The sequence below is a fragment of the Chelonoidis abingdonii genome, chromosome 14 (genome assembly GCF_003597395.2).
Source record: "Chelonoidis abingdonii isolate Lonesome George chromosome 14, CheloAbing_2.0, whole genome shotgun sequence".
In the NCBI taxonomy this organism is placed as follows: domain Eukaryota; kingdom Metazoa; phylum Chordata; order Testudines; family Testudinidae; genus Chelonoidis; species Chelonoidis abingdonii.
The window spans coordinates 3,425,505-3,453,198 of record NC_133782.1 but is presented as its reverse complement, the minus strand read 5'-3'; the positions used below and the strand labels follow the sequence as shown (position 1 = coordinate 3,453,198).

Sequence of the window (27,694 nt, the reverse complement as noted above, 5' to 3'; positions counted from 1 at the left end):
TCAGATTGTATGGAACTTTGGACCCACAGTTGCTATAATATCAGCATAGGGAGCACACTGAGTAAGCTCAATAGCCAGCTGTTTCTTTAGAACAAGGAAGCTGTAAAACTTGGCTGAAACTTGTTTCCGGTCATTGTTCTTACAGAGCTCCAAAAAACTGACAGAACTCACTCCTGATTTGTTGATGTACTGTATAGAAAAAAGAAATTGAAAAATATACTTAGGTCAGTTTAACTACTGAGAAAACAAGTTCCCATGGTGTTGGAACCAACGTACTGATTTTACTGATTTTAAACATTTTTGCACAGGAGTAAATATTTACAGGATTGAGGCCTTAAGATGGTTTCTTATCTGTAAGTTTTAATGTATGTAATTTTCCTAAAGTTCTTTATAAATTTTACAGTGTTGCCAACTATTGCAATTTTATCACAAGTCTCACGATATTTTGTGTTTTCTTAACCCCCCCCCCACACACACCCTTCTGGATCAAGAGATTGCATGGGAATCTAAGCTTTCATTTTAAACAAAATTCTAGCCTTTGTGGTTGTGCAGAAATACTTGAAAAGATAAAGCAAGTGCATCCTAATGGGGCCAAAAAGCAAAAGGCACATAAAAAGAACCTAACATTTATTTTAAAATCTCATCATTTTGGGGGGTCTGAGTCATGGTTTTTGGATGGTTGGAGTTGGCAATACTGTTGATGATACAAGATGCCATGTATCCCATAAAAATCTACTTAGGCCTTGATCCTGCAAAACGTTACATGTGTATTTACAGTATAAGTCATTAGTTCCATTTAATTCAATAGGACTACTCAGATCCATAAAAACAATCACATGTGTAAGGCTTTGCAGACCTGCCAGTCCTTATGTTATAATTTACTGTGGCTTTTACTATCTTCCCTTCTAAGTACAGCAAATACCATTAAAAATACAGTGAAGTCTACCACAACTTGGCAAAAGTTTGTGTGATTTTTGTAAATGGCCGTGTGACTGTGTAAACATACACACATGTATCATACTGGATATGTACGTACACACACACACACACATCTCTCTCACAAAAACTATGTTAAAAGAAGATTATTAAGGTTGCAAAATCAAGTACTCCAAAGTTAGGAAATGCTAGAATTAAGGTTGCCTGTACCCCCCTTGTATGTTTGCATTTTGATAGATTCTTTAATTATATGATCACTTATTTTTTTCACAGAATCCCTGCCTCTTTCAGTGCACAGAATAGTCTATGCTCAATTAATACACAGCTATTCAATATTTTGTTTTCTCCTAATTGTTCAATGTGTGGTCCACGCCTTATTACCGTACATTATTCAAACCTTGTTCTGAAGAGAAAATTATTAATTTTCTCATGGGTTTTTCCATAGTACTCATCACTATAGCGTCAAGAGAGTAAGGCTTTATAAGGGGGTCTTCCTCCCGTACCACTTCAGTTCCTTCCACTGCTAACCCAGAGAAACCATAATAAGACTTTGAGAAAGAGGGGATGGTGGGCACAAACTGTGAATATGCAGTCATCTCACAGAACTCTGGTTACAAGAAAGTAGCCTTCATTTCTTCGAGTAGTTCTGCATATTCCCAATTATGTGCAGTGCTGAAAATTCAGAAAGTTGGAACAGAGTCCTAATTAAATAATGACTGAAGCACTGACTCCAGGAGTGGCAGAAGCTCTCTCAAAGGAGGGGGGGCACTAGCATCCGAATCGTAACCCCGCCTCCTGCGCCGCCCTTCTCCCTGAGACCCTGCCCCCACTCCGCCTCTTCTCCCAAGGCCACCATATGTAGGTTCAATATGGATGCCATGCAATCCACCAGGTAGTAGAACTGAAAAGTATCCTGAGAACGGAAGAAGCAGAAAGCACACCCACATGCTCATCAGTTGACATCAGCTCATCAGGTGACATCAAAGTCAGTATTCATTTGTTCTTGTTCAAAAAGAGGAGCTATCTTCTCATCCTTCTCTTCGATAGTGTATCAGGTACCCTTGCCTGTGCTGCCAATGGATCTGGTGCAACCAGATCCAATGATTGCTGAGACACTGGATCCTTATTAGATGAGACATCACCTCTCCATTCATAAGGAGGAGGATTCAGAAATTCCTGCAGTGCAATGCAATGGGGCCATGGACACTAGGACTGCCAATCTCTCCAACAGATGAGATCTGGAAACACACCATAGGAGGAGAAGCAAAGAAGTGAGGGAGCCCAAGCTGAGGAGGCATGAACTGGGATGAATCAGGTGTCTTAATTCTTTCTTTCCTCCTTTAAATGAGGATACTACCTCAGAACCACTGTTGATCATACCAGAGACAACAATGGAACCAGAAGTCAAAGAGAAATAAAAGGTGAGAAAGATCTGCCAGAGGATCTTGCAGGAGTCTTAGGAAGAGGCTGCATTGATGGATCTGGAGAAAGAGTATCTCCTCTGCTCTTCTCTTTCCAGATGAAGAAGACATTGACCATGGAATGGATGACACCCATCTCTTCTTCATCGTCCTCTGCGTCTCAGTTGGATCTGATGAGTGATGAGAAGCTGGAAGGTGCACATCAGACACCACTGTAAAAGTCCTCTTCAGGTCTGAGGAGAATCTCTAAACAGAAACAGAGGATGGAGCCTGTCCCACAAACTTAAGTACCAGATCCAGGTACGAAGCTGAACCCAGATCCACCTAGGGTTTCAGAATCAGAACCACAAACGCCATGTCAGACTTGGATGGAGCTGATAAATCTGATGTACAGAATCTGGCATTGCTAACACTGGGTGTCTTCTCCCTTGTCTTCTTCCTCAGAACAGGTAAGGCTGGAGCCAACCATGTGGCTCCAGGATCCTCAGCAGGAAGATGGCCTTGTAACACTAGTGGTGCCTTCGAAGCCTTGACGTCTTTAACAGAAGGATCCAGAGACCAAACTATTGAAGATCCCAATGTCCTGGGAACCTTTAAGGAGCTTAGTCTTGCTGGAGGAAGCCTCAGGATCTGAAATTGACCTCTTAGGCTTCAGATCCGATGACCATTTAGAACCAGAGGATTTAGCAGCTAAAGCCTCCATAATCAGAAGCACCTTCAGTCTATTCTGTCTGTCTTTGCATGCTCTGGGCATAAAATCCTGGCAAATGGAACACCCAGAAGGAGAATTACCTCCAACCCAGCACCTCAGACATCTAATGTGGTCATCCAATGATGGGAAGACAGCCGAGCACAAAGCACATCTCTTAAATCCCAGCTTCTTCTTCTTCTTCTACTGTTCCGCCATATCATGGAACCAAACCTACCAACTCTCCTTAACTATCTACACTTATTACTTAACTACACTGCACACTAACAACAACAACTAAAACTATCAAAGGCACTATCAAAGGAGGAAAACCCCTGGATCTGAATGGACTGGAATGGTTCATTTCTGTTTGCTGCAGCAACTGGAAGGAACTGAGGTGGTAGAGTGCAGTGCCCCCTTATATAGTCTTGCCCTCAGAACATTCAAAAGTATTGAGGGGAAGGCTGGGGTGTGCGTGTGAACATGCGCTCGAACAGGCAGTGCTTGGAGAAGGTTGTACTGTTAGGTGCCACCAGGTGCGGCAATATTCATAAGTGGGAAGGAATATGCAGAGCCATTTGAAGAACTATTAATTCTTTACCTCAATCTCTCAGACCCAGTCTCCCCACAGCCATCTCCCAGGCCTGGTGTCATCTCTCTGTTTCACATTCCTCCCAGACTCCCTCACCAACTGCCTGGCACAGTCATCTGCCCCCTCTCCAAGATCTGGCTTATGTCCCCTCTACATTCAAAACAGACAGCTGCCACCTCAGTGCCAGCCTGGGGGCAGGGGAGAGAAGGAGGGCATCAAGAGCACAGGAGAGCCAGTCTCCCCACTCTCACTTCTGATGCCTGGCCCACAGCAGTCCAGACCTGTAATTTCAGGGAAGTCCTGCTCAGTCCTGGGCTGGAGAATGCCAGATTCTGCATGAACCTTCTGAGTTTTTAGCTGTGAAGCTCTACTAAGCAATTGTTGCAATTGTTCAAAGGCTTACAATTTGGCCAAATTTGGCAGATTTTCACAGGGAAGGCAAACAGCACATCCCTGACACAAAGGCAAAAGCCGCTATCAAATTTCAAGATCCTGCTCCAAAGCATATGGGCATAAAAGCATCTTAAAATAAAGGTCATCAGAATTCTTTTAATATGGGCAAAACAATGTATGTTTCCCAAACATCATTCTGAGAAATGTCTGAATCATTTGGGCTGAAATTGTCCAAAAAATTTAGCCTGACGCAGACACCCAGCATGTAAAACTTTAGCTTGAACAGTTTGGCAAATTTTGGCAAAGTTATGAGCAATTGAAAATAGGGTCTTACAATGGGAAGTGTCAGACAACCTTAATAATAGGCAGTGCTACCAGACCCACCAATAATAAAATCATGGTCCAGTGTTAAAGCAAACTTCAGAGTAAGAAATCAAGTACTCCACAGTTAGAAAATTCTAAAAATTCCAAAAACTGTGCAGGATTTGCCATTATACAAAGCATTCTGAAGCCTGAGAGTATCTAGGTCAACACACAATAAAACATGGTTGTAACACACATGAAACTCTTACAGAGACCAGTTGCACATGTAATGTATCAACGAATAGCAAGTGGTTGTACATTATATTTTGTGGTTCAATCCAAGTCAATAGCTGATTTAAAAAGCATCTAATGGCTAAATCCAACGTCATACCCGTAAAGTGTTCAATATTTGAAGAGTTCTTTTGCTCCACCTTCTTTCTTCACTGTCTTGATCATTCCTCACCATCTCCTGTATAGGAGAGTAGTATAAGCATTAGATGTAACTTGTAAAAAAATCATATGCCAAAATGTTAAAAATTGGAGAAGTATTTTAGCTCACTCCTTTAAATTTCAACAGTTATTTACCTTTCTACCTGGTAAACTTCACTTTTTAAGGCTGCAATTTTTTTTTATGTGGCTCGTGTGTTATCTATTTTGACAATGCCTAACCACATCAGAGCTGTATTAAGGGTGAAGCTGGGTATTTTGGTAGTTGCATAGGGGACAGTTGGGGCTTTTGGCATGTGTGGAGTACTAGGCTGTAAGGAATTGTAAAAACATTAGATAGATATTGTTACTCAGATGGGCTCAAATCTTGTTTAACAGCATTTTACTTACTATGCAAGTAAAGAGCCTTTTAATTATTTTGCTACTGTTCATGGGCCAATCTGGCATTTAAAATGTTATCTCTGTATTTTGGAGTTATTGACCTATTAAGAGGAATGGGGCACTTCACACCACTCATAGCTACTGTTTCAAGCTGCCTGCAAACTCAAGTTTAAACTTGGTACTATTGGGTGTCTGGGAAGTGGGCGGCGCCCACTGCTAAAGGATCCCCCTCCAGCCTAAGGGGAGGATCCACAAGACCACAGAACCCCACTGATTACAGGGGACAACTAATAAAAGAACAGGGACTTGGTGCAAGTTTTTAAGGTTTTTTTCACAACCATTAATGTTACTAAATATCAGGGAGATCTGAAATCCTATCCTTGATACAAATGGCCATTAACATGTATCTTTTTCAGCACACTTAAATAATAATTAGGTTCAATTTATAAGTAGTTTATAAAGAGTTAATAAGTGAATAGCTATTTTAATAAATGGTTAATAAATTGGTATTGTATCTAACAAGTTTGCTTATAAACATGGGTTATAACCATCCATAAGGCATTTTACTAATGTACTTAAAACATCTATAACACAAACTACTCATGTCTGTAACATACTTAGTAAATAATTAATAGATGTTATAACTCTCTGTAAATGGAAACTTAATATAAAGCATGGCTAATAAATACATGCATTGGTCCTTTTACATTTATTGAAGGTGCTTACTATAGCCTCATTCATTTTATTAGCATCCTCATTTCTGCCATTCTGTAATGCCAACACAAATGAATCATCAGTAATAGTTCTCTCAGTTTCTGTATGAGCTGACTCTTGCAGGTAACTTGACTCTTCTATTATCAACATCTCTATATTAACAAGAAAACAAAGTTTAAAATGAAGTTACATTGAATCTCAAAAATCAACCACCATTAACACCAAACGATTAAGGATTGTAAGAATCAAAATGAGTCCTGAGAAGGAGCTGCGTACCCAATGGTACTTTGGGACAAAAAACTAGTGGAAGAGTTTTCTTGGAAGCATTTAAAGACCGACCTTTCACTTGCAGGAAAACTGGGCAAACTTTACAAAATAAATGACTGGTTAAGAAACAGACTTATTTACCATGGAATAAACACTGTTTTCCACTGCAAGTATAGTTCTCTCAACACATCCCACAGTGCAATTCAGCAAGTGACAATATACCATTCTACTCAATGTAAAGTATAATGCTAGTAGTCACATTCTCAAATTAATAAAGGAGGAGGAGTAAATAAGAAAAGGGACCAATTCCGACACTGGAATAAAAGGTGCATTTTTGATTGTTTTCTCTGCACTCATTTATGCCAGGGTTGAAATTGATCTAAGTTATACTAGTGCCAAAAAGAGGCAGGATGGTGGTATATGCTGGGAGAGCTAGTCTGTGGTCTGTAAACACTTCTGTACACGCTTCCTTTTGCTTGTTTGGTTACCATGGGTAAGTAGACTTAGCAAGCAGCCATCATGCAGAGGTGGATTAATGTCTTTGTGATATAGGCTGGATATGACATGCTGTTTATTCACTACCATTAGGCAAACATTAAAGTATGCCTATAAATTTTTATAATTATGCCATGAGGCTGCTCAAAATGAACTGGGTGAATCTGGGTCTGAAAATCTTTTTTAAAAGAAACTGAGTACACTGCTAAGTACTGAGGAAGAATAACTGTGGATATAGAGGTATCCTAATCTATTCCTCTACCTAACTTCTTGACAACATTACAGATTGTTTTCTCTAGATGATTTGAGAATCAAAAATGAGTGGAACACCTGTAATCAAGAGTTTCTGGAAGAAACATGTCTCTTTTTGGATGTTCCACAAAGTCTCAAACATCTGGAATAGAATAGACCTAAATACCTGTCTTGGGACAGTGGGCTATTATTCATCAATCTCAGAATAAAATGAAAGCCTTCTTTGGTTTCAGTGGTCTCCCAGATACAGAGACCCTCACCAACCTAACAAATGTACTATGCCTCTTATTCTTAAGCATTTTTTAAGCAGGACATTGAAGTATTTACGAAGCAAAATATGTATTTCTTCTTTATAACTAATTAGGGCTGTCAAGCGATTAAAAAATTAATTGCAATTAATCACACTGTTAAACAATAATAGAATACCATTTATTTAAATATGTTTGGATGTTTTCTACATTTTCAAATATATTGATTTCAGTTACAACACAGAATACAAAGTGTACAGTGCTCACTTTATATTTATTTTTTATTACAAATATTTGCACTGTAAAAAACAAAAGAAATTGTATATTTCTGTTCACCTGATGTAAGTACTGTAGTGCAATCTCTGTCATGAAAGTTGAACTTACATATGTAGAATTACATACAAAAAAATAACTGCACTCAAAAATAAAACAGTGTGAAACTTTAGAGCCCACAAGTCCACTCGGTCCTACTTCAACCAATCGCTCAGACAAACGAGTTTGTTTACATCTGCAGGAGATAATGCTGCCCGCTTCTTGTTTACAACATCACCTGAAAGTGAGAACAGGTATTCGCATGGCACTGTTGTAACCGGCATCGCAAGATATTTACGTGCCAGATGCACTAAAGATTCATATGTCCCTTCATGCTTCAACCACCATTCCAAGGGACATGCGTCCGTGAAGATGATGGGTTCTGCTTGATAACAATCCACAGCAGTGCAGATCGACGCATGTTCATTTTCATTATCTGAGTCAGATGCCACCAGCGGAAGGTTGATTTTCTTTTTTGGTGGTTTGGATTCTGTAGTTTCCACATTGGAGTGTTGCTTTTTTAAGACTTCTGAAAGCATGCTCCACACCTCGTCCCTCTCAGATTTTGGAAGGCACTTCAGAATCTTAAACCTTGGGTTGAGTGCTATAGCTATTTTTAGAAATCTCACATTGGTACCTTCTTTGCATTTTGTCAAATCTGCAGTGACAGTGTTCTCAGGACTGGCGCTAGGGGTTTTAGAGCCCTAGGCGCATGGCAATTTCACTGCCCCGCGTCCTGGTCCCGCGGCTCCGGTGGAGCTGCTGCAGTGGTGCCTGCGGGAGGACCACTGGAGCCACGGGAGCAGCCGACCGTCGGCAGGCATGACTGTGGCAGCTCCACCGGAGCCACCTGCCGCCCCCTTCAGCAAAATGCCGCCCACCAATAATCCTGGTGCCCTAGGCGATTGCCTACACCGCCTAAATGGAAGCGCCGGCCCTGAGTGTTCTTAAAATGAACAACATGTGCTGGGTCATCATCCGAGACTGCTATAACATGAAATATATGGCAGAATGCCAGTAAAATAGAATAAGAAACACAATTCTACCCCAAGGAGTTCAGTCACAAATTTAATTAACACACTATTTTTTTAATGAACATCGTCAGCATGGAAGCAGGCCCTCTGGAATGGTGGCTGAAGCACGAAGGGGCATATGAATGTTTAGCGTATATGGCATGTAAATACCTTGCAATGCTGGCTACAAAAGTGCCATGCAAATGCCTGTTCTCACTTTCAGGTGATGTTTTAAATAAGAAGCAGGCAGCAGTATCTTCCATAAATGTAAGCAAACTTGTTTGTCTTAGTGATTGGCTGAACAAGAAGTAGGACTGAGTGAAGTTGTATGCTCTAAAGTTTTACATTGTTTTGTTTTTGAATGCAGTTATGTAACAAAAAAATTTACGTTTGTAAGTTACACTTTCACAATAGAGATTACTCTACAGTACTTGTATGAAGTGAATTGAAAAATGCTTTCTTTTGTTTGTCATCTTTACAGTGCAAATATTTTGTAATAAAAACTAATATAAAGTGAGTACTGTACACTTTGTATTCTGTGTTGTAATAGAAATCAATATATTTGAAAATGTAGAAAAACACCCAAAATATTTAATACATTTCAATTGGTATTCTATTAACAGTGTGATTAATTGCAATTAATATTTTAATCACAGTTAGTTTTTTGAGTTAATCACGTGAGTTAACTGAGGTTAATCGATAGCCCTATAATTAATATAATTGCTGTAACAAATTTGTTAAGTGGGTAACCAGTTTTCTTAAGCTTTAAACTTTCTTGCCTTTCTGGTTTGTGCAGTGATGCACATTGAATGTTTTGTGTCTGAAACACTAAATAAAATGTGTGAGTTTAAAAAAAAATATTTTCTGGTGGTTAAATAATAAAATCAATTGGGACAAGCAGAGTTATAAAAATCTCACCTGTAGTCTCTCTCTCTTGTCTTGTTTCTTCAGTTTCAGACTCTGTCTGTATACCTTTTCTTCCAGTCTTAAAGCCATGATACTTAAAGCAATTTGCAAACAACTGTAATAACAAAGATTTGTTTCTTTTTTATATTTCTAGAATGTAACTTCAGATTAATAACTAACAACAAAACATAACAGAAAACACAAGGAAATGATGGACAGTTACTGTATATTAATTGCTTTGATCCAGAATTTAGACTCATTGACTCAGACCCTGTTCACAAATTTTGCAGAGATTCTCTAAATAAGGGGTTCTCAAACTTCATTGCACTGCGACCCCCTTCTGACAACAAAAATTGCTACACGACCCTAGGAAGGGGGGTTGGAGTAGGGGATAAAGCCAAAGTCTGAGGGCTTCAGCCCCAGGCAGGAGACCTGTAACCTGAGCCCAACTGCCCAGGTCTGAAGCCTTCAGGCTTTGGTCCCATATGGTGGGGACTGGCTTCAGCTTCAGCCCCTGGCCTCAGCAAGTCTAAGCCAGCCCTGGGGACCCCATTAAAACGGGGTCGCAACACACTTGAGGGTCCCAAGCCACAGTTTGAGAACCGCTGTTCTAAGTGAGAAGGTGGCAAAGCTAACATTGGGCTGGATCATCTCTCTCTATCCACAGGAGAGAGATAAGGGAAAGAAAAATCTGTGAGGTTATTCACATGGGAGTTTCCCTCATACAGTTGTGGAGCCATGATTTGTCTCCATGTGGAACAGGGTGTGGCTCTGTCCCTAAACCTTGCAGATCTGAGGGATCTGTATGTATCCAAAGGATTAACAAGAGGTTAAGGCTATCTGAATGGACGCCTGGAAAACTCTTAAAGGAGAGGTGACCCACTAAAGAGGCATCCCACATAAAAGGTAATAGAGCCTATATAATCTCTGTGGGGCCAGCAGAGGGACACTATATGCTTCCTTTTGCCTTACTCCCACCCAAGTTGGGCTCTCCCAGCAGTCTTCACCCCATCATGGATCCTGAACCTACAGAAGGTTGTCTGGAAGGTCCCTGAAATCATGGGAGAAGGAGCAGGGAACAGTGCCAAAAAGCAACTGATATCTCCCTCCTGTGGAAAAGAGGTGAGGATCCATGCCTGGAAGGTCCTTCCATGCATGATTTGACCTATTTTTCCAGCCAATATCCTTCAGCATAATGAGAAGACAGTGTTCAAGAGATTCTTATCTTGTAATGAGCTAAGAGATGCAGACATGGCTGGATACAAAGACATGTTTTAGGTCAGGGGTTCTCAAACGGGGGGGGGGTAGAACCCCTCAGGGGGTCGTGAGGTTATTACATAAGGGATCACGAGCTGTCAGCCTCTACCCCAAGCCCCGCTTTGCCTCCAGCATTTATAATGGTGTTAAATATATTAAAAAGTGATTTTAATTTATGGGGGGGGCGGGTCACAGTCAAAGACTTGCTATGTGAAAGGGGTCACCAGTAAAAAAGTTTGAGAGCCACTGTTTTAGGTCAATGGCACACTAGTAAGTACGTTATTATCAAAAAAAGATGTAATACAGGGTCTTATTGCAATTAACCAATGAAGGCTTTTACTTAAAATGAAAAATTAAAAACACAAAAGTTGAGATTTTGAAAGCAATGCAGGGAATTTTGCTACACAAAGACCTGTATCTAAATTAGGGTGACCAGACAGCAAATGTGAAAAATCGGGATGGGGTAGGGGGTAATAGGAGCCTATATAAGAAAAAGACCCAAAAATCGGGACTGTCCCTTTAAAATCGGGACATCTGGTCACCCTAATCTAAATCCCCTGCACTGCTTTGAGAATATTAATCATTATATTTCACGCAACTAGCCTCAGTGGTTTCAATTGCCTTCCTCTAAAATAGTTAATAAAAGGGAAAACTAAAAAACATTTGAAATAAAAATATAAACACAGGTATACCACAGGCCGCTGGTTTAAACATACACACTGTTGTTCAGGATTCACAACATACTTCTTCCTTTTGCTTTGCTTCAATGTTTATCTGACAGAAGTCTTCTTGTGCTAATGTTCTATTCCAATTACTTTAGTCCCATTATACTGAAAAACTGAAGTCTTTTTTGTCTAACAGTTGATGGACCAAGATAGTGACAGCTGTTCACTATGCCATTATTGAATAGCTGAATTCTGTCTGGCTTAGAGAAATGACTTGTGTGCTTCCAATAAGAGCTTAAAATACAGTTTTGTTTTGTTTTTAAAGTATATTCTACTTGTAACCAGATGAAGTTTTGTTTTAAATCAATAAATAAGTAGCCACCACCAGTAATCTAATTAGCTGGCACTGTCTCCATTTGATGCAACTAAAAACATGTTTCAGAAACTAAAATTAATGAAATGACAATTTCAGTAAAACTGGACATGTCCACAGATATTTCAAACAATTTTAACACCATTTCTCTGTAAGACTTCTTGCCTTGTAAGACTGTTAGAATGTTCTTTCTAACATAAGGCTCTTACTACAACAGTACAGCATCAGGTCAAGTCACACATTTTTCCTCAAGCTGATCTTATTTGGCTCTGCGAATTTAAAGGTTAGTAATTCTTTTTCTTTGAATTCATTGTTCAAAACTAGGACTTCCTAGAATATAATTCCTACTCAATAAGATTATATTAATAAAAAAATAATCATAATACTTTTGTATTTACTTGGCAGCCTGAAGACCTCAGAACACAAACAAAAAACAAACAAAAAAGCACTTTGAAATCTATAGATGGAAAGCACTATATAATATTTTTACTATTATTATAACAAGCAATAATTGCAGAAGGTCACCATGGTCTAGTACTAATTACAGAGCAATAAATCAGAAAAATAATAATGTGCCAGTGTGCAATCAACTAAGTACTTATATGTGAAATTACAAACATATGCTCACATTTCTATGCCCTCTTGTTCTGGTTCTTGGAATTTTGAAGATTCAGGGCCTGAAAATTCTAGAGATGGCAGACTTTTCAGTAGAAGCAAATACCAGTGGATACAAATATAGTCATCAGAGGTCCAATTATCCAAATTTCTCTATAATTAGATAATGTTCAATTATTAATATTTTCACCGGCAGTTTATTGGACACACAGTTACTTGTGCCCACAAAATGAAACCTGTGAAATTGGAGACCATCTCTGATAATCAGGTCTTAAATATGCAACAATTCCATCATGTATTAGGGTAATGTTGTAACAGCATACAAAGGCATAAACCTTTACCATTTGTAGCTCAGCATTAATCAAAGGCTGTGTAGTGTGGGACAGAAGTTTATCCACTCCTCCTGACTTCTTCCACATCATCAACTTTCTTGTGGGGGGTGCAAGATCCAACATAGTAAGAATATCCGTGCAGTTGCTAAGCTGTTTGTAAATAGTACTGCTGCTGAGCTCCTTCACTACATCAACAAGCAACTTCCTCTTTCTTTTAAAGCTCCTTCTCCCTATGACAACTAAGCATAAGAAACATTCACAAACAGGGACGTTTATCTCTTTTTCTGATGGACACTTGTCTATTACTGTACTAGAGGTGTTGGGTATCACACCTGAAGTAAATGATGCTATTCACATTGCATTATTTTTTCTACATTTTCATTGTTCAGCATGTTGGTGTCAACATTTGAACAGGAGCTCTCCCTTATTCATAGTTCTGATGACAGCATATACTATAACAAGAGCGTGGAATGGGGAGGGGCTGGCTTGTGATCTTCTTAATGCAGAGATTTGAATATTAGGCCCTCCTGACATTGCTGACCTTCCCCTTGAGGCCATTTCCCTCACTTTACTCCCAGTCCTCAACTCTCTTCGTAAAACATTTTCCTGCAGCAACTTAGAGGGCATTTTGTTTATTGCATGTGTACTGGTAACTGTCCTTAAGGGGCCAAAAGTATCACCTTCATCTCTCACACCCTCACATCCTGAGGTCAATCTTTCAGCTAAAAAAAAAAGTGTCAATACGGCAACCACCAGCCAAACAATAAGGGACATTTTGACTCCAGTTTAGAATATTTTCCTCTAATTTCTTGTTGAATTATGAACATATACAAACAAGTTCTGATGCTTTAAAAGTTAAGCATGAATATAATAGTTGGAATAAAAAGGATAGGCTGGAAATAGTTTAGAAAAAAGTAGAGTGAACTGGAGAATTACATTGACAATGAGGGGAACTTTTCACCAAAAGTTTTCAGAAAGACAGCCTCTTCATTTTATTGGGAATTCTATATACTCTCAAGTTTAAATACTTCTAAGTGCAGGAAGATTTATAAATATTGTAGTCAAAAAGCTGCAAAGTAATGGTTTATTTAAGTAAGAGGACATCATTAAGTGTGTGAGAGACAGGTATTATACCTCAAAAGCTAGTACAGTCCACCAACAGACGTTGATCCAATAAAAATATTATCTCACCTCCCTTGTCTCTCAGCCAGTTTACTCTACTGAGAAGTTAGCCAGGCCAAGAATTGCAAACGTTCTTAAAAAAGTAGTATTTTAGGATTAGTGTCTGGTTTTGTCAGCTTTAACCCTTTAAGATGTTGAATGTGGAGACAGACACCAACACATGGAGAAACACATCTATGGTATACATGCATCTCAATAGTCATTTGGCAGGAAGGTTCGAAAATGTAAGCATTCTAAGGTTTAGTTTCAATATGAATGGTGTGGGTATTTATTTCATAACATTCTTTTCCATTGTATCATTTTATGTATTTGATAACACCCACAAATGTACCACATGACTTGGCCACTGGATGAAACAAATTACACTTTCATTTCTTGTATCTCCAAGGACTGATGATGTCTCTTTGAGCCATCCGATTTTAATCTTCTTGAATAAACTAACTTTGAACACCCGTTATTCACAGTAATGAGGAAAATTTTTCCTTTTTCAGTATCTTAGGGAAATCTTTATGTTTAAGTAAAATTAAGACTATGAAACAAAGAGAACCCTGAAAATTCACTCTGGAATCTGAAAGTCAATGTTGGTTCTTTCTGGCCACAACTTGCCCACAAAGCACAAAGATTCTGCAACTGGAACTGAGTTAACAATTCTGTTGATGGTATATGAGCCAGAATAGAATACAGTTCACTTCTCCTATAGCAGTATTGGTTTTGCATTGCTAACAGAAGTGAAAAATAATGAAACTTATTTTAGTAAGTGGAGAGGACTGTGAATAAACGTTGAGAGTGGATCAGTTGATGTAAGAAAATGCCCTTTTTGCATAGTGACTTTTCAGAACAGAACTGAACTTGGACAGCAGGAACAGATGAAATGTAAGTAAATAAAAATAATCTCTGATACAAATATCATTAGTAATAATGAGTGAGGAGAGTAAAGCAAATAATATAACTAGAATAATTTTATATAACATGTTTTTCAGGGTTTTTGCATGTACCAGGAATTGTAATATTTGCACCTAACAGGAAACTGATTGAACTCTGACCTGTAGCATCAACTGGCTCAAGTGTAAATCCTTCTTTTTCATTTGTCAACAGCGTAGTTTCACTCATCTGGTGGCTTTCTTCTGGATGCATAGAACCTACATAGCTGAAATTCACTGTAAAACACACATCCCACAATCCAATAAAAATATTTTAAATTAATTAATTTGGTAGTAAAACACAAATACTAGAGTTAGAAAAATGAGTGTAAGTCTTAAGGTACAATAGAATTTTTTTTCTCCCTGAAACTAATTTCTAAAATATTTTAATACAAATATTTTCACTTCTGCAGTTTCTTTCATCATAGGAACACAGGACTGGAAGAGACCTCCTGGGTCATCAATTCTAGTCCCCATCTATCACAGGCAACCCCATCAGATAAACTCATACATAAATTTATCAAGCTCCATAGTAAATCTAGATATCGTTTTTTCCCAAGTACACCTACTGGAAGGCTGTTTCAGAACCTCACTCATTTGATGATTAGAAACCTGCTTCTGATTTTCTGCATAAATTTATTCATAGCAGTTTATACTCATTTCCTCTTGTGCCAACACTGTCCTTTAGCTTAAATAGCTTTTCTCCTTTCCTAATGTTTACTCTCTTGATGTATTTATAAAGAACAGTCATATCCCCTCTCATCCAAGGAGCCAATATCAAACTAAACCTTACAACATCCTCTGAGGTAGAAAAGGGTATAATGTAAAAACATGTTTCTATCAATGTCGAGTTACAGACACAGAATTCCAAGAATTAATTATACCTGAAAGGGGAACAAAGTTTAAAAGAAAAAAGTAAAACAGAATCCAAGACAGTAATGAAGCAAAGGATATGATTCTGATCACATAATGCCTGCATAACACTAGTTTTATACATTAACAAATTAGTGAGGTACTGATTTAGGTAATCAGAAGGAACAGAAACACTACAAACTCACCCACTCCATTATCATCAGGAAGCTCCTGTGACAAAGGAACTTCTTCATCCATATCAAGAATGTCATAAATTAGGCTATTTTGCTCAGTCCTCAACAGATTTTCTTGAAAATAAAATGCATAATTTTAATCACTCTAAGTTTTAGTGATAATAAAACAAATGACACAGCCAAATGTTGCTATTTAAATATCAGTCTTGCATCTAAAGCAAGAGACCGACTTAAACAAGTCTGAAGATTTAGAATTAAAGCTTTCTTAATACTAAACAATGTATATAAAGGAGAGAATTAGACTTAATTTTGAATTTTCTGCCTTTCACCTGTGAAAGTATGATCTTTAATGTTGTTTAAAAATAGTTTTATATATAACTTCTTTATTCTAAAAAACAAACAACCCCCCATACCTGTTCTAGCTTATATACAATGGCAATCACAAAAAGCTAAATATATACATTTCAAAATTAAAACTAATCTGTACATTATCATATTTTACAATACCCTGTGGTATATGAACTACATTAATACAAATATAAATTTACATCTCAAATAAAAAGCTATTAAGTAAATCATAGGTGACCTGGTCAACAGGGTAGACATATATAAAAATGTTTTAAAATAGCATTATTTATGCAATAGGCCAGCAGAATCCATTAAAATGAATTATTTAGAAGGAATTATATAGAGCTCAATCCTGCAAGATGCTGTGCATCTCCTTCAAAATCAATGGGAGCTCAGGGTGTTTGGCTAATCAGAAGAGGTGTGCAGCACCTTGCCAACGAGGCCCCAGCACTTATACAGAGTGCTTTATAATTAGTAAAATTCTATGTGAAAATGTCAACATTGATTAACTCATATTACAAATTAATCACTTACTAGACAGCTGTTTGTAAACAAACTATTTTGAAATAAATAAGCAGAAAATAACACCATACTGTGGTAAAATATCTATTATTTTATATTTGTACATGTGTTGCAAAATCATAATGAAAATTTAACAGACCACACAAAAAGTGTACTTAGCTGCTCTTGCTATTATGAGAAGGATGAAATTAAAAAAAAATTATAATATTTTATTTGTCAAAAACAAAAATTCAGTTTAAGTGGGCATCTATGTTTCTGCATCTATGTTTCCCCCCTGAAAGTTAAAAACAATACTTTTTTCTTCTTCCAGCACTTTAAAAAAAAAAAGTGCTTTTGAGTTAAAATGTGCATACCAACTTTTATACAAATTTTTTTTAATAGTTTCATTAAAATAAATGGGTTTGTATGTAAATTCTAAAACCATTAATTATAGCTGTTTACAGTGCTGGTCCTTCAAAACTGCAGGCATAATGACACACTTGAGTTGCCATTAATTTCCAAATATTTCTTTTGAGAAAAGCATTTTGTTGTAGTACAAAAGGAAAGGCTGTAGTTCTAAAATGTTTTTGCATGGCTACAGATGCAAAAAACAAAAGCTGAGGAAAATGTACTGAAACCTGTTTTAAGCATAAATTTCAAATGATGATTTACTTAAGATGTTTTATTATGGAAGCACCACTTGCAGTGACATAGGGCATGGCTACACTTGCAGGTGTAGATCACTGTGAGTTAAACCCTTCGGGGAGCACAGTAGGGAAAGCTCTGCAGTCTGTCCACACTGACAGCTGCTTGCGCACTGGCGTAGCCACATTTGCAGCACTTGCAGTGGCATTGGGAGCGGTGCATTATGGGCAGCTATCCCAGCATGCAAATGACTGCAATGTGCTTTACAAATGGGGAGTGGGGTGGAGTGTGATAGGGAGTGTGTTGTGTGTATGTGGGGGGACAGAAAGTGGGTTTCTGGGGGGCTGAGAGCATGTCAGCATGCTGTCTTGTAAGTTCAGACAGCAGACCTCCCCCTCCCGCCGCGTCTCTCTCTTACACACAGCATTCCCGGCTGAGAGAAATGGAGCTTTCAAACAGCATATCCGCATTCCTACCAAAACAATGACAACAGTGGCCACTTGACTTAAGGGGGTTATGGGACATTTCCGGAGGCCGATCAGAGCACAGTAATGCAACACCTCGTCCACACTGGTGCCACAGCGCTCCAGTGGGGGCGCAGCAAACGTTATTCTACTCACCAAGGCGGAATACCAGCAGTGCTGTAGCCACAGAGTCAGAGCACTTTACATGCCTTGCCAGTGTGGACAAGGAGTGAACTAGGGCACCTGGGGCTCCTTTGTTGTGCTGTAACTCACAATGTAGCCAAGCCCATAGTAAAGGCAGAGCTGAGTTTTGCACTTAAAGCAGTGACTCAAGTGCTTTGTTATGTAAGAAGATACAGCATATCCTTCTCAAAACTGCTGTACTTACTCTTTGGGAACAGAATTAATTTTCTCAGAATTTACAAGTAAATTGTTAATTTGATTGAGTTAAAATTAATTAAAAAAAGAGATCCTCTAAAAATGTGGCATACAATGTAGGGCTGTTTAATTGTCCTGAATGAACTTAATAACAGAATAATACGAATGATTTGGACATTATTTACAGGTAAAACTCACTCCATAGACTACATCTGAAGACTTAATTTTTTAGAATTAGTGGTAATTTCTCCCTGTTTATTCTTTATAGCTGAACGTTTCTCCCCAGCAAGAGGCTAACAAATAACATTCCATTACAATGAATTCTGTCTAGAACTGCCCTCTTTCAAAATGGCTGCCATCCCATTTTTCTCAAGACGACTCAGGACATAACTTGTCCACTGTTAGGTGATCATTTTGAGAAGGTCACCTATATCTCATTGTTCTCAATGGGAGTGTGGCCATAGAGTGCTCTTCACAAAAAAATTGAGTGGCTTCACTCTTAATGGAAACAGTGGAAAGTACCAGTCATTTTTAAATAGAGTATATTGACTGAGGGAAGACATGACCTCAGTCCTTCTGAGAACAATGGACTATTGAAACCATTTTGCAAATTCTAAGTAAGTTTCACTGAAGAAGATTCTTATATACAAGCTTGTGCTGATGGAGAGACTTTTATTGGTTAAAAAAAATGACAAAAAGTGACAATTAATGCTAAATATTTATTTTCAAAAGCAAACTGTTGCACCAGATCTACTGAACAGAGGACAGAAGGGGGAAGCCAGAGATATAGTGCAGGAGTGGATCAGTGGGGAAGGGGAAAACTGGTTTGTGTGCACACATATGCACGTGCTGGGAAATGTGGGGTGAAGAAGAGTGGACCAAACAGGTGACACAATGAGGTGAAATAAAGAAAAAAAACTAATGTATTTTAAAATATCATTTTAATCGAATCTGGAACCCAAAACATTAAAATGCTTTAATCAAAATCATATGCTTATTGCTTGGTGTCACAAAAGAGGCAGAGTTAAGATTGTCTGAATGCCCTAACTGTGCATTTCCGTATCTTAACACGTTTGAATTTCTTTTAAGTTTAACTTTAACTCTCAATTTCCTGGTTTTATAATGCTAATTGGAACATTCCTGTAATGTATTTTACCCTAAATTGCTGATATGTACTCTCAAGCTTAATTTCATTTCAATGGAGTTTTGTCTCGGATTATATAAATGAGCTCAGATTATTATTAAATAGCAAAAAACTAAAAGTGCAAAAGGAAACACATAGTAAATTACAGAAAAAATGTTTTCAAATGCAAGTTCTGTTTTTATTTACATTTTGTGTGGGGTTTTTACTGTAAAAATACTTTGGATAGAACTGATTGGATTGTGTTAATCTATGACAAACCATACCAATCATATCCCCAGGAACATCTTCGTCTCCAAAACCGTCAAGTTTGAATCCATGTGTGTCATCACATAGTATAGATTTGTCTCCAGTGGTGCTCACTGAGCTGTGATCAGGCAAGAGACTATTAGTACTCATTAGTATGCCATCACTGAAGAAGCTATGTCCTCTTAGTATTTCAGTCTCCTCACCTGAACAAACATATATAATTACTGACAATGCCTTCTAACAATACAGATAAAATACATATATGTCAATTTCCTCAGAACTTTATAAAATTCTCAAAATGAGGTTGCATTACAGAACAAACAATTTAAGCTAATTCAGTAAAAACACAAAATATCTTAGGCTAAGTCTACACTGCGCACCGTACAGTGGCACAGCTGTGCTGCTGTAAGGTGCACAGTGTAGCCGCCCTTTGTCAGCAGGAGAGCTCTCTCCTGTGGACAAAATAACACCCCCCCCCCCCCAATGAGTCAGGTGTGTTTGTTTTTTTCACACTCTGGCCCACAGAAGTTTTACCAATAAAAGTGCAGTGTAGACATAGCCTTTAGGCTTGATTCTCCTTTACATTAAGGCCTCTTTACATTCCTCTAGCAGAGGAGTGGTTGTGTTAGCTGCTCAAATGTGATCAGCACTCAGGCTTTAATCTATATTCTCTGATGGGCCAGCCAATTCAAGTGAGAGATTTGTGTGTGTGGACGGAACTTGGGTTGGGGTTAGGTAAGAAGTGAAGTTAACTTTGCAGTGAACGCAAGCCTAAATTGCATATATTATGTTTACACTCACTTAAAGGGGCATCAGCATAAATGAGAATTACGCCCATTAGGTTTTAAGTCACTTAGAGCCTATTTCAAAGCCCACTTTAGCCAACAGGTGGATTTTCACTGACTTCAGTGGTGTTTGGCTCAAGCCCAAAGAGAATAAGGAGACTCAGTAATTACAACAAGCAAACAAATCCTTCATATGAGTAAAAATAAGCTTTATGAGCTTGCATACAGTAATTAAATCTTAAAATGTAATTTTATAAATCATTAATAATGTAAATGCATTTGCTTATGAAGTACAATTCTAATAATTTAGAAAAATGGTGGCAAAAATCCTTACAAATTTTTCAAATTCTATTGGCTGTTCTCACCAAAATTCCCATCACCGGGAAGCATTGTCATTCTGTAATCTTCTGGAAGTGTGATGTCTTCAGGTCTGCTCTGATTCAAAGTAAAGTGTTCAGCAACATCAATGGCACTAATGAAAAAGGTAAAGATACAAAAAACAACATGAATTGAAACCCATTGGCCATGTTGCTACAAGGCAAAAAGCTTGTAACCAAAGGGCCCTCAAACTTCATGTTTTCCTTTATAGACAAAAAGCAATAAATTACTACTTTTTAAGGCTCCAAAACATCCCAGCTGATGTCAACTCTTGTTCAGGGAGAAAGGCAATCTCCCAGGCAGCCAGAACCCGAACTACTTAGGGCTTTATTGATTAAAATTGATACTTCTAATTGCATCTAGACGCTAAAAGGAAGACAGAATAGCTACTGGAAAATAGATGCTATATATTCCCTACATCTGATACCTCGAAGCAAACAGGCAGCTGCCTCCTGTACTTGCTGAAGCTTCTAGGTAATCTTCACAGAAGTTTGCACAGCATATTAAATAATCTAGTCACAAAGTCACAGAGGTACAATGACTGTGGTAAGATCCACGCTGGAGAGAAAAGCATTTAGGGAATATCTTCACTACCAACGTTAAAGCACTGCCGCGGCAGCGCTTTAATATGGCAGTGTAATTGTGGCACCAGCACTGGGAGAGAGCTCTCCCAGTCCTGTAAAAACCCACCCCCATGAGGGGAGTAGTTACCAGCGCGGGGAGTGCGGCTGCCAGTGCTGGTGCACTGTCTAAACTGCCTACATTGCCACTTTACAGCACTGACTCTTGCATTGCTCAGGGGGGTGTTTTTTCACATCCCTGAGAGAGAAAGTTTCAGTGCTGTAAAGTGGCAGTGTAGACAAGGCCTTAGATTAATGCAGTGAGGCTACTGGCTACTGACACTACCTCCAACTACGGGAGCAATTTGTAATCAGGATATATCCCTTTACCGCAAACCTGCTTGACAGGGGAAAACATGATCCCTATGACGTTCTACAAAAACTTATTTTTGCCTACAAACCACACCTTCATCTTGTCCAACTTCAGCTTCTATCAATATTTTCACATACAAGTCCCATTTTCTGCCAGATACAATGTCACATAATGGACTCCTCAATATAGCATATCATCTATAAATTAAACCCTATAAATTCCTTAGGTAATTTGAAAAAGGGAGCTCTATCATTGTTCCTCACACGGTGGCACATTGTATTACTTTATTAGACTGAAAACAATTATGTATTATTTATCTGCAAGCTACAGGTTTTCTGAAGTTAGATTTTTAACAAAAAATAGCAAAGACTTTCAGATCCAAAATAACTAAATTTATTGATATGTAAAAGGAAAATGTCTGTGAAGGTGCACTATGCTTTGGCTCTGACCCCCACTAAAGTCCATCAAAAATAAATGTTTTAGTTCCCAGCTCTTAACTTTTGAAGTGTCAGAATGCTGCCTCCCATAGCCTAGCAACCCTCAGGGAGCAAAAGACCAGAATTTTAAATTCAATTTTAGATCATACCAGTGAAGGACTTCTATGCCATGGATCCTGGCTACCCTGTTCTTACATCAGAATGAAATTTAGGTTACTTGGGCTGCCTCCTCTGGAGCACAACAGTTCAACTTTTCTGTCTCTAGTATTCATTCAAATAAATTAAATGAAAAACTTCTAAAGCTTACGCTGAAACAATTACTTCATTGAAAAGGTCTGTGTTCATAAAATGAGATTGGAAGAACTGTACCAATACATAATTCTATGGCCTAGAATACGGAAGCATCGGGTTATCAAATTCAAATAACTGGAATGACTGTACCACCTGCATGCTGAGTAAGGGTCAGATAATAAGCAAGAACATACATTTTTACCTCTGAGAAAATGAGGCTAGACAAAATATAAAAAGAGTTGAGAAACACTTACTTCAAGTCAGGTAGCTGTGTGTCAAATTCAGGAAACTCTTCAGGCAATGTAATGGAATTATAAGCAGCTTCAAAGCTCTCTTCTGGAAGATCAACAAGTCCTAAAAGAAATGCAAAACATAACAAAATGAGCCGTGATAAGGAGTAATGTTCTCACAAGTGTTTACAATAAGACTGTTAATCTATCAAGGAATTATGATGCCATCATAAACTAAGTTTGCCATTGTCACTAGGACCCCAAAATGGAACTTAATCTTTAATTTATGTACATTTCAGAGGCATACTATTTATTGGCATACATACAAATGTATGGTGCCATTGAAAAATGCTAGAGGTTCTGAAATGCTGTCAATCTACTGGAACTACTAATTAATAGCTTTTCAAAGATCATGGAAAATTTTGGCCACTAACAACCACTGGAGCCAAGTATACACTAGGAAATTAGGCTGACATAACTACATCGCTCGGGATGTGAAAAATCCACATCCTGAGCAATGTAGTGAAACTGACCTAATCTCCTGGGTAGACAACGCTAAATTGACAGGAGAATTCTCCTGTTGACATAGCTACCACTTTGCGGGGAGGTGGAGCACCTGCACCGATGGGAGAAGCATCTCCCATTGGCGTAAGTAACGTCTTCACTGAAGTACTGCAGCTGTGCCGGTGCAGTGGTTTATGTGATGGGATCCCTGGAGTGTAGTTTGGGATTGTGGCACCATGGTGTCCGCCTTAACTCTCCAACCTGGGCTGTATCTCACAATGCTTTGCTAGTGACAAGCAGGAAACCCCTCCAGGTGCTGTTATCAGGGCTGGCTTTAGGAAGCGTGGGGCCCAATTTGAACAGTTTTGGCGGGGCCCCGGCAGGGATGACTTTAAAAAAAATGTAAAAAAAAACCACGTAGGGCTTGTACTTACTGGGCGGTGCTCCGAGTCTTCAGCGGCAGGGAGTCAAGGCTCTGGGCTGGAGATGAGGGGTTTGTGGTGCAGGAAGAGGCTCAGGGCTGAGGCAGGGGATTGGGTGGTGGGGTTAGGGCATGGGCTTACCTCGGGTGGCTCCCAGTCAGTGGCACATCAGGAGTGCTACGCAGGCTTCCTGACAGTCCTGGGACCATGGACCGCACTGCACTCTGAAAGAGGCCAGCCGCAGGTCCAGCTCCTAGGTGGAGGTGTGCAAGTGGCTCCGCGCAGCTCTCGCCCGCAGGCACTGCCCCACCATCTCCCATTGGCTGGGAACCAGTCAATGGGAGTGCAGAGCTGGTGCTTGGGTCATGAGCAGTGCGCGGAGCCCTGTGGCCCCCCCACCTAGGAGCCAGACCTGCTGCTGGCCACTTCAGGGGAACAGCGCGGTGTCAGAACAGGTAAGGACTAGCCTGCCTTAGCTGGGCAGCACCGCTGATGGGACTTAATGGCCCAGTCAGCAGTGCTTACCAGAGCCGCCGTGACCCAGTTCTGGGTCGTGACCCACAGTTTGAAAACCACTGCCTTAGTCCATGTGCTTGGAGAACGTAAGTCCAGGCATGTACGGCGGTCATTGTTGAGTCACCAGGCAAGGTTGGTTGAGCAATTCCCCTGGTGTGGCCTTGTTCAAGTGAGTAATTGAATTGTAACTCCCTTGCTGGACAATGGCTGTTGACGGTTGTTTGACACCTGCCCAGGCATTGGTTAGCAACCTTGTCCTTGACTCTGGGGATCTAATATCTAGACAATTCCCCAACTCACAGAATATGTTAGTAACCACCATACAACACAGTCTCATTACTTCATATGCACTAATGATATACATATTTAGATAGAACAATGACTTTCAGCAGATCATAACCTTTCCCTTGATACATCACATGGCATGCTTTAGGAGAAATATCACGATTATATATAAATGACAACTATGGGGGCTACAGGACACTCCTCCGAGGTATAGAGTGTCACAGTTTAAGTGTAGACCTGTCCTAGACCATAAAAAGGGTACATGCCTTGACAAAGATCATATAATTACTCAGTGGTACGTTTGGGAATAGAGCCGAAGTTCCTCTGTTCATAGTCCTCTGCTCTAACCATGAGACAATACTACCTCCCTATTAGGTGCCCAAAATAAAATGAAACTTAAGCAGATGGTCCATTTTAACTGAATTTGGTAGTCTCCATCCTGGTAGATCACAAAAGCACTAACAGAATTGGCTCTAACTGCCAGTGTCAGTAGAGAATTTGGTGGCCTCATTAGAAAGGACAAGGAATGAACTGACAATGCAGACAGAATTATCCTTTAACTCCTAGAGCTGGTTCCTCCAAGGCCACGAAGGAGCCAAAAAGATCAAATTACATTCAAAATAACCATTAATTCTTTTTGTTAAACACCACGAAGTCCAACTTCTGTTGAAATCAATAACGTATATCTGACTGGAATATCCCAAATGAAATTTACAGATGAGAAACTGTAAAGGACATAGACAGATAAATGCAGAATTTGGTACGTACCTGGACGAAATGCCATCTTCATTTTCACTAAAGCTTCACTGCAGTCTGCCAAGAGGTACTTTGCCTTCCTATGATAGATTCGCACCACTCCCAAAAGCAAGTGTCCTGAGGTGCGCAGAGCAATTTTAACCTTTAATAACATTTTTAAATGGTTCAAGTATTAATATTTGTGACAAAATCATTAAGACAAAATAATTTCAGTTATTATACAAAGCAAAAGGTGTACTACTGAAGTCTTGGAAAAATTTCTTTATCTGCTAGCTAAGTATAGAAAAGGAGCTCAATTAAACAATAAAACAACACAATATGTGTCATTCCGAGATATTCAGGCTAACACAGGGTTGGAGCTCAAGAGCTATTGTCACTTAAAAGAAGACAATTCCTGGTGAATAGGGTACTGGACTAGGACTCAGAAGACTTCGGTTCTGGTCCTAGCTCTGCCACACTTGCTATGTGACCTCGGGCAACTCACTTCACCTCTATGTTCTGGTCCCTGCCCACCCTTTGTCTGTCTTGTCTAGATTACAAGCTTTTCAAGACATGGGCTAGCCCTTACTATGCATTTGTACAGTGCCTCAAACTTGAGCCACAATCTTGGTTGGAGTTTCTAAGAAGAATTTTTGAATAAATGTACCATGAAACCAGGGATGCTGAAACAATTTTTATAGTGGGGGTGCTGAGAGTCATTGAACCAAACTGTAAACCCGGTATATAATAGAATCCACTTCAAGCCAGGGGGTGCAGTAGCACCCCCAGCTCCCCAAGTTCTGGCACCTATGCATGAAACCAATGATACACCTGAGACACATCAATTTTATTTTCACCCTCTGGACGGACAGATGACAAACTCCCACATAGATTTCCACCATAACTTCAACAACCACCGTGTACCCATTAAACTCTCTCTGGAACACTCCCACTCTAGCATCTACTTTCTCAACACCATGATCAGCTTCAACAATGGAACCCTACAGACAATTATATACAAGAAATGCACGGATCACCATACCTACCTTCATAGATCTAGTAACCACTCCAAACACACCAATAAATTTGTTATCGACAGCCAGGCACTCAGATACCACAGAATATGCACTGAGGAGAAAGTCTGAGATATACACCTTAAGACACTCAAAAACATCTTCTCCAAAGAAGGACATTCCACCAGAGAAGCGGACCACATCATGGAATGGGCCACCCAAATACACCTGCTTCAATACAGAAATAAAACCCCTTCCGACTGCACACCCCTAGTTGTCACCTATCACCTCACACTGGAACCCATATCGGATATCATCAAACAACTACAACTCATACTTGACGGGGATCCCATCCTGAAAGAAATCTTTCCTGAACCCCTTCTTCTGGCCTTCAAATAACACCTCACCTCTCCAAGCTCATCATCAGAAGCAAGCTCCCCACAGCTCAGGACCCAGCAACTCAATGCGGCACCAGACACAACCAGAGCAACAGATGCAAAACCTGCAGACATATATACACTGCTACAATGATCAACAGCCCTGCAACTCATCTTTCAAGATTCATGGATCCCACACATACCTATCACAACATATGATGTAGCTCACTAGATGCCCCAATAACAACTATGTGGATGAAACAAGAACTCAAATGAACTCTCACAGGAAAATGATAAAAGACAACACCACCACATCACCTGTGGGCGAACACATTTCACTAAGTGATCACTACATATCTGACCTCTCAGTCCTTGTCCTCAAAGGAAACCTGCACAGCACCTTCAAAACATGAGCCTGGAAGATTAAAGGCATAACTTTGATAGCCACTAAAAATCATGGGAACAGAGAGACTGAATTTATTGCTTATTACAACAATCTATGCCATTAACAACCCTCACACCAGCTACCTTCCTCCTCTTCCATTGCCCCTCTTCACCTCAAAGAGTCCCTTGATATATGTTAACTACTTATGCTAAACAATCAGTTCCACGTTGTATTTAGCAATGGCATGCTGAGTACCTTCCCCACATGTGAAGAAGAGCTCTGTGTAAGCTGGGCTTGTCTCCTGCACCAACAGAAGTTGGTCCAATAAAAGATATTACCTTACCTACCTTGTCTTACTGACTTCAAATATGGACCTTTACAATATTTGTTGATATATTCTTTTTCCAAAAAACCAAGGATCTACCTTTTGACAACTGGTCTTATACATCTCAGTCAGTTACATACCTTTGGTGAAATTATCTTTTCAATAGTAGTCTCCAAATTGCATTCAAATATGTGAGTTTTTGTGAGCTTCTTCTCCCAGTGAGCGGCGAGCCATATTTTGGCCAATGGCCCACGCTTGTTCATAAACAAATGCATATAGAACATGTTGCCTATACTCAGTAGCTGAATTCATGTAAACTAGGGAAAAAACATAAGAATTAATCTTAAAAATTGGAATGCACAATTTTAATGGAGATTAAAGAATACTGACTTTAATGTTCATTATAAGATAAAGGGATAAAATACTTCAGATTGGATTTTCACGCAGTTTAGGCCTGCAAAATGTTCGTGTAATTCTATTGTGTGTAGAAATTGTATGACTATGCATGAAAACATGTCTGGTTAACTGCTTCTGTGCATAATAATGGCACCTATACAATTACACATGACTTTGGGGCCCCTAAACTCTCTAAAA

At 39.2% G+C, this 27,694-nt stretch overlaps 1 protein-coding gene across 1 annotated transcript; it reads right to left on the bottom strand.

The window, feature by feature from the left end:
- RAD21L1 (RAD21 cohesin complex component like 1) lies at positions 1-27,384 on the bottom strand. The gene is made up of 12 exons (XM_032766341.1): positions 27,241-27,384; positions 25,034-25,163; positions 22,563-22,662; positions 20,635-20,741; positions 19,502-19,687; positions 15,771-15,872; positions 14,836-14,949; positions 12,620-12,849; positions 9,381-9,483; positions 5,888-6,027; positions 4,725-4,802; positions 1-189 (listed from the first exon to the last, which is right to left on the bottom strand). Exons 1-12 carry the CDS (start codon positions 27,382-27,384, stop codon positions 1-3), a joined length of 1,623 nt encoding a protein of 540 aa, XP_032622232.1.
- Between the last annotated feature and the right edge of the window lie 310 nt (positions 27,385-27,694).

Excerpts from the sequence above, each read along its gene's own strand:
- RAD21L1 (XM_032766341.1), bottom strand. The coding sequence starts at position 27,384 with ATGTTCTATATGCATTTGTTTATGAACAAGCGTGGGCCATTGGCCAAA. Across the intron at positions 22,663-25,033 it reads GAAGATGGCATTTCGTCCAG|GACTTGTTGATCTTCCAGAA; the intron begins GTACGTACCAAA and ends CATTTCTTTTAG. Across the intron at positions 12,850-14,835 it reads TGAGCCAGTTGATGCTACAG|TTGTCATAGGGAGAAGGAGC; the intron begins GTCAGAGTTCAA and ends TCTTATGCTTAG.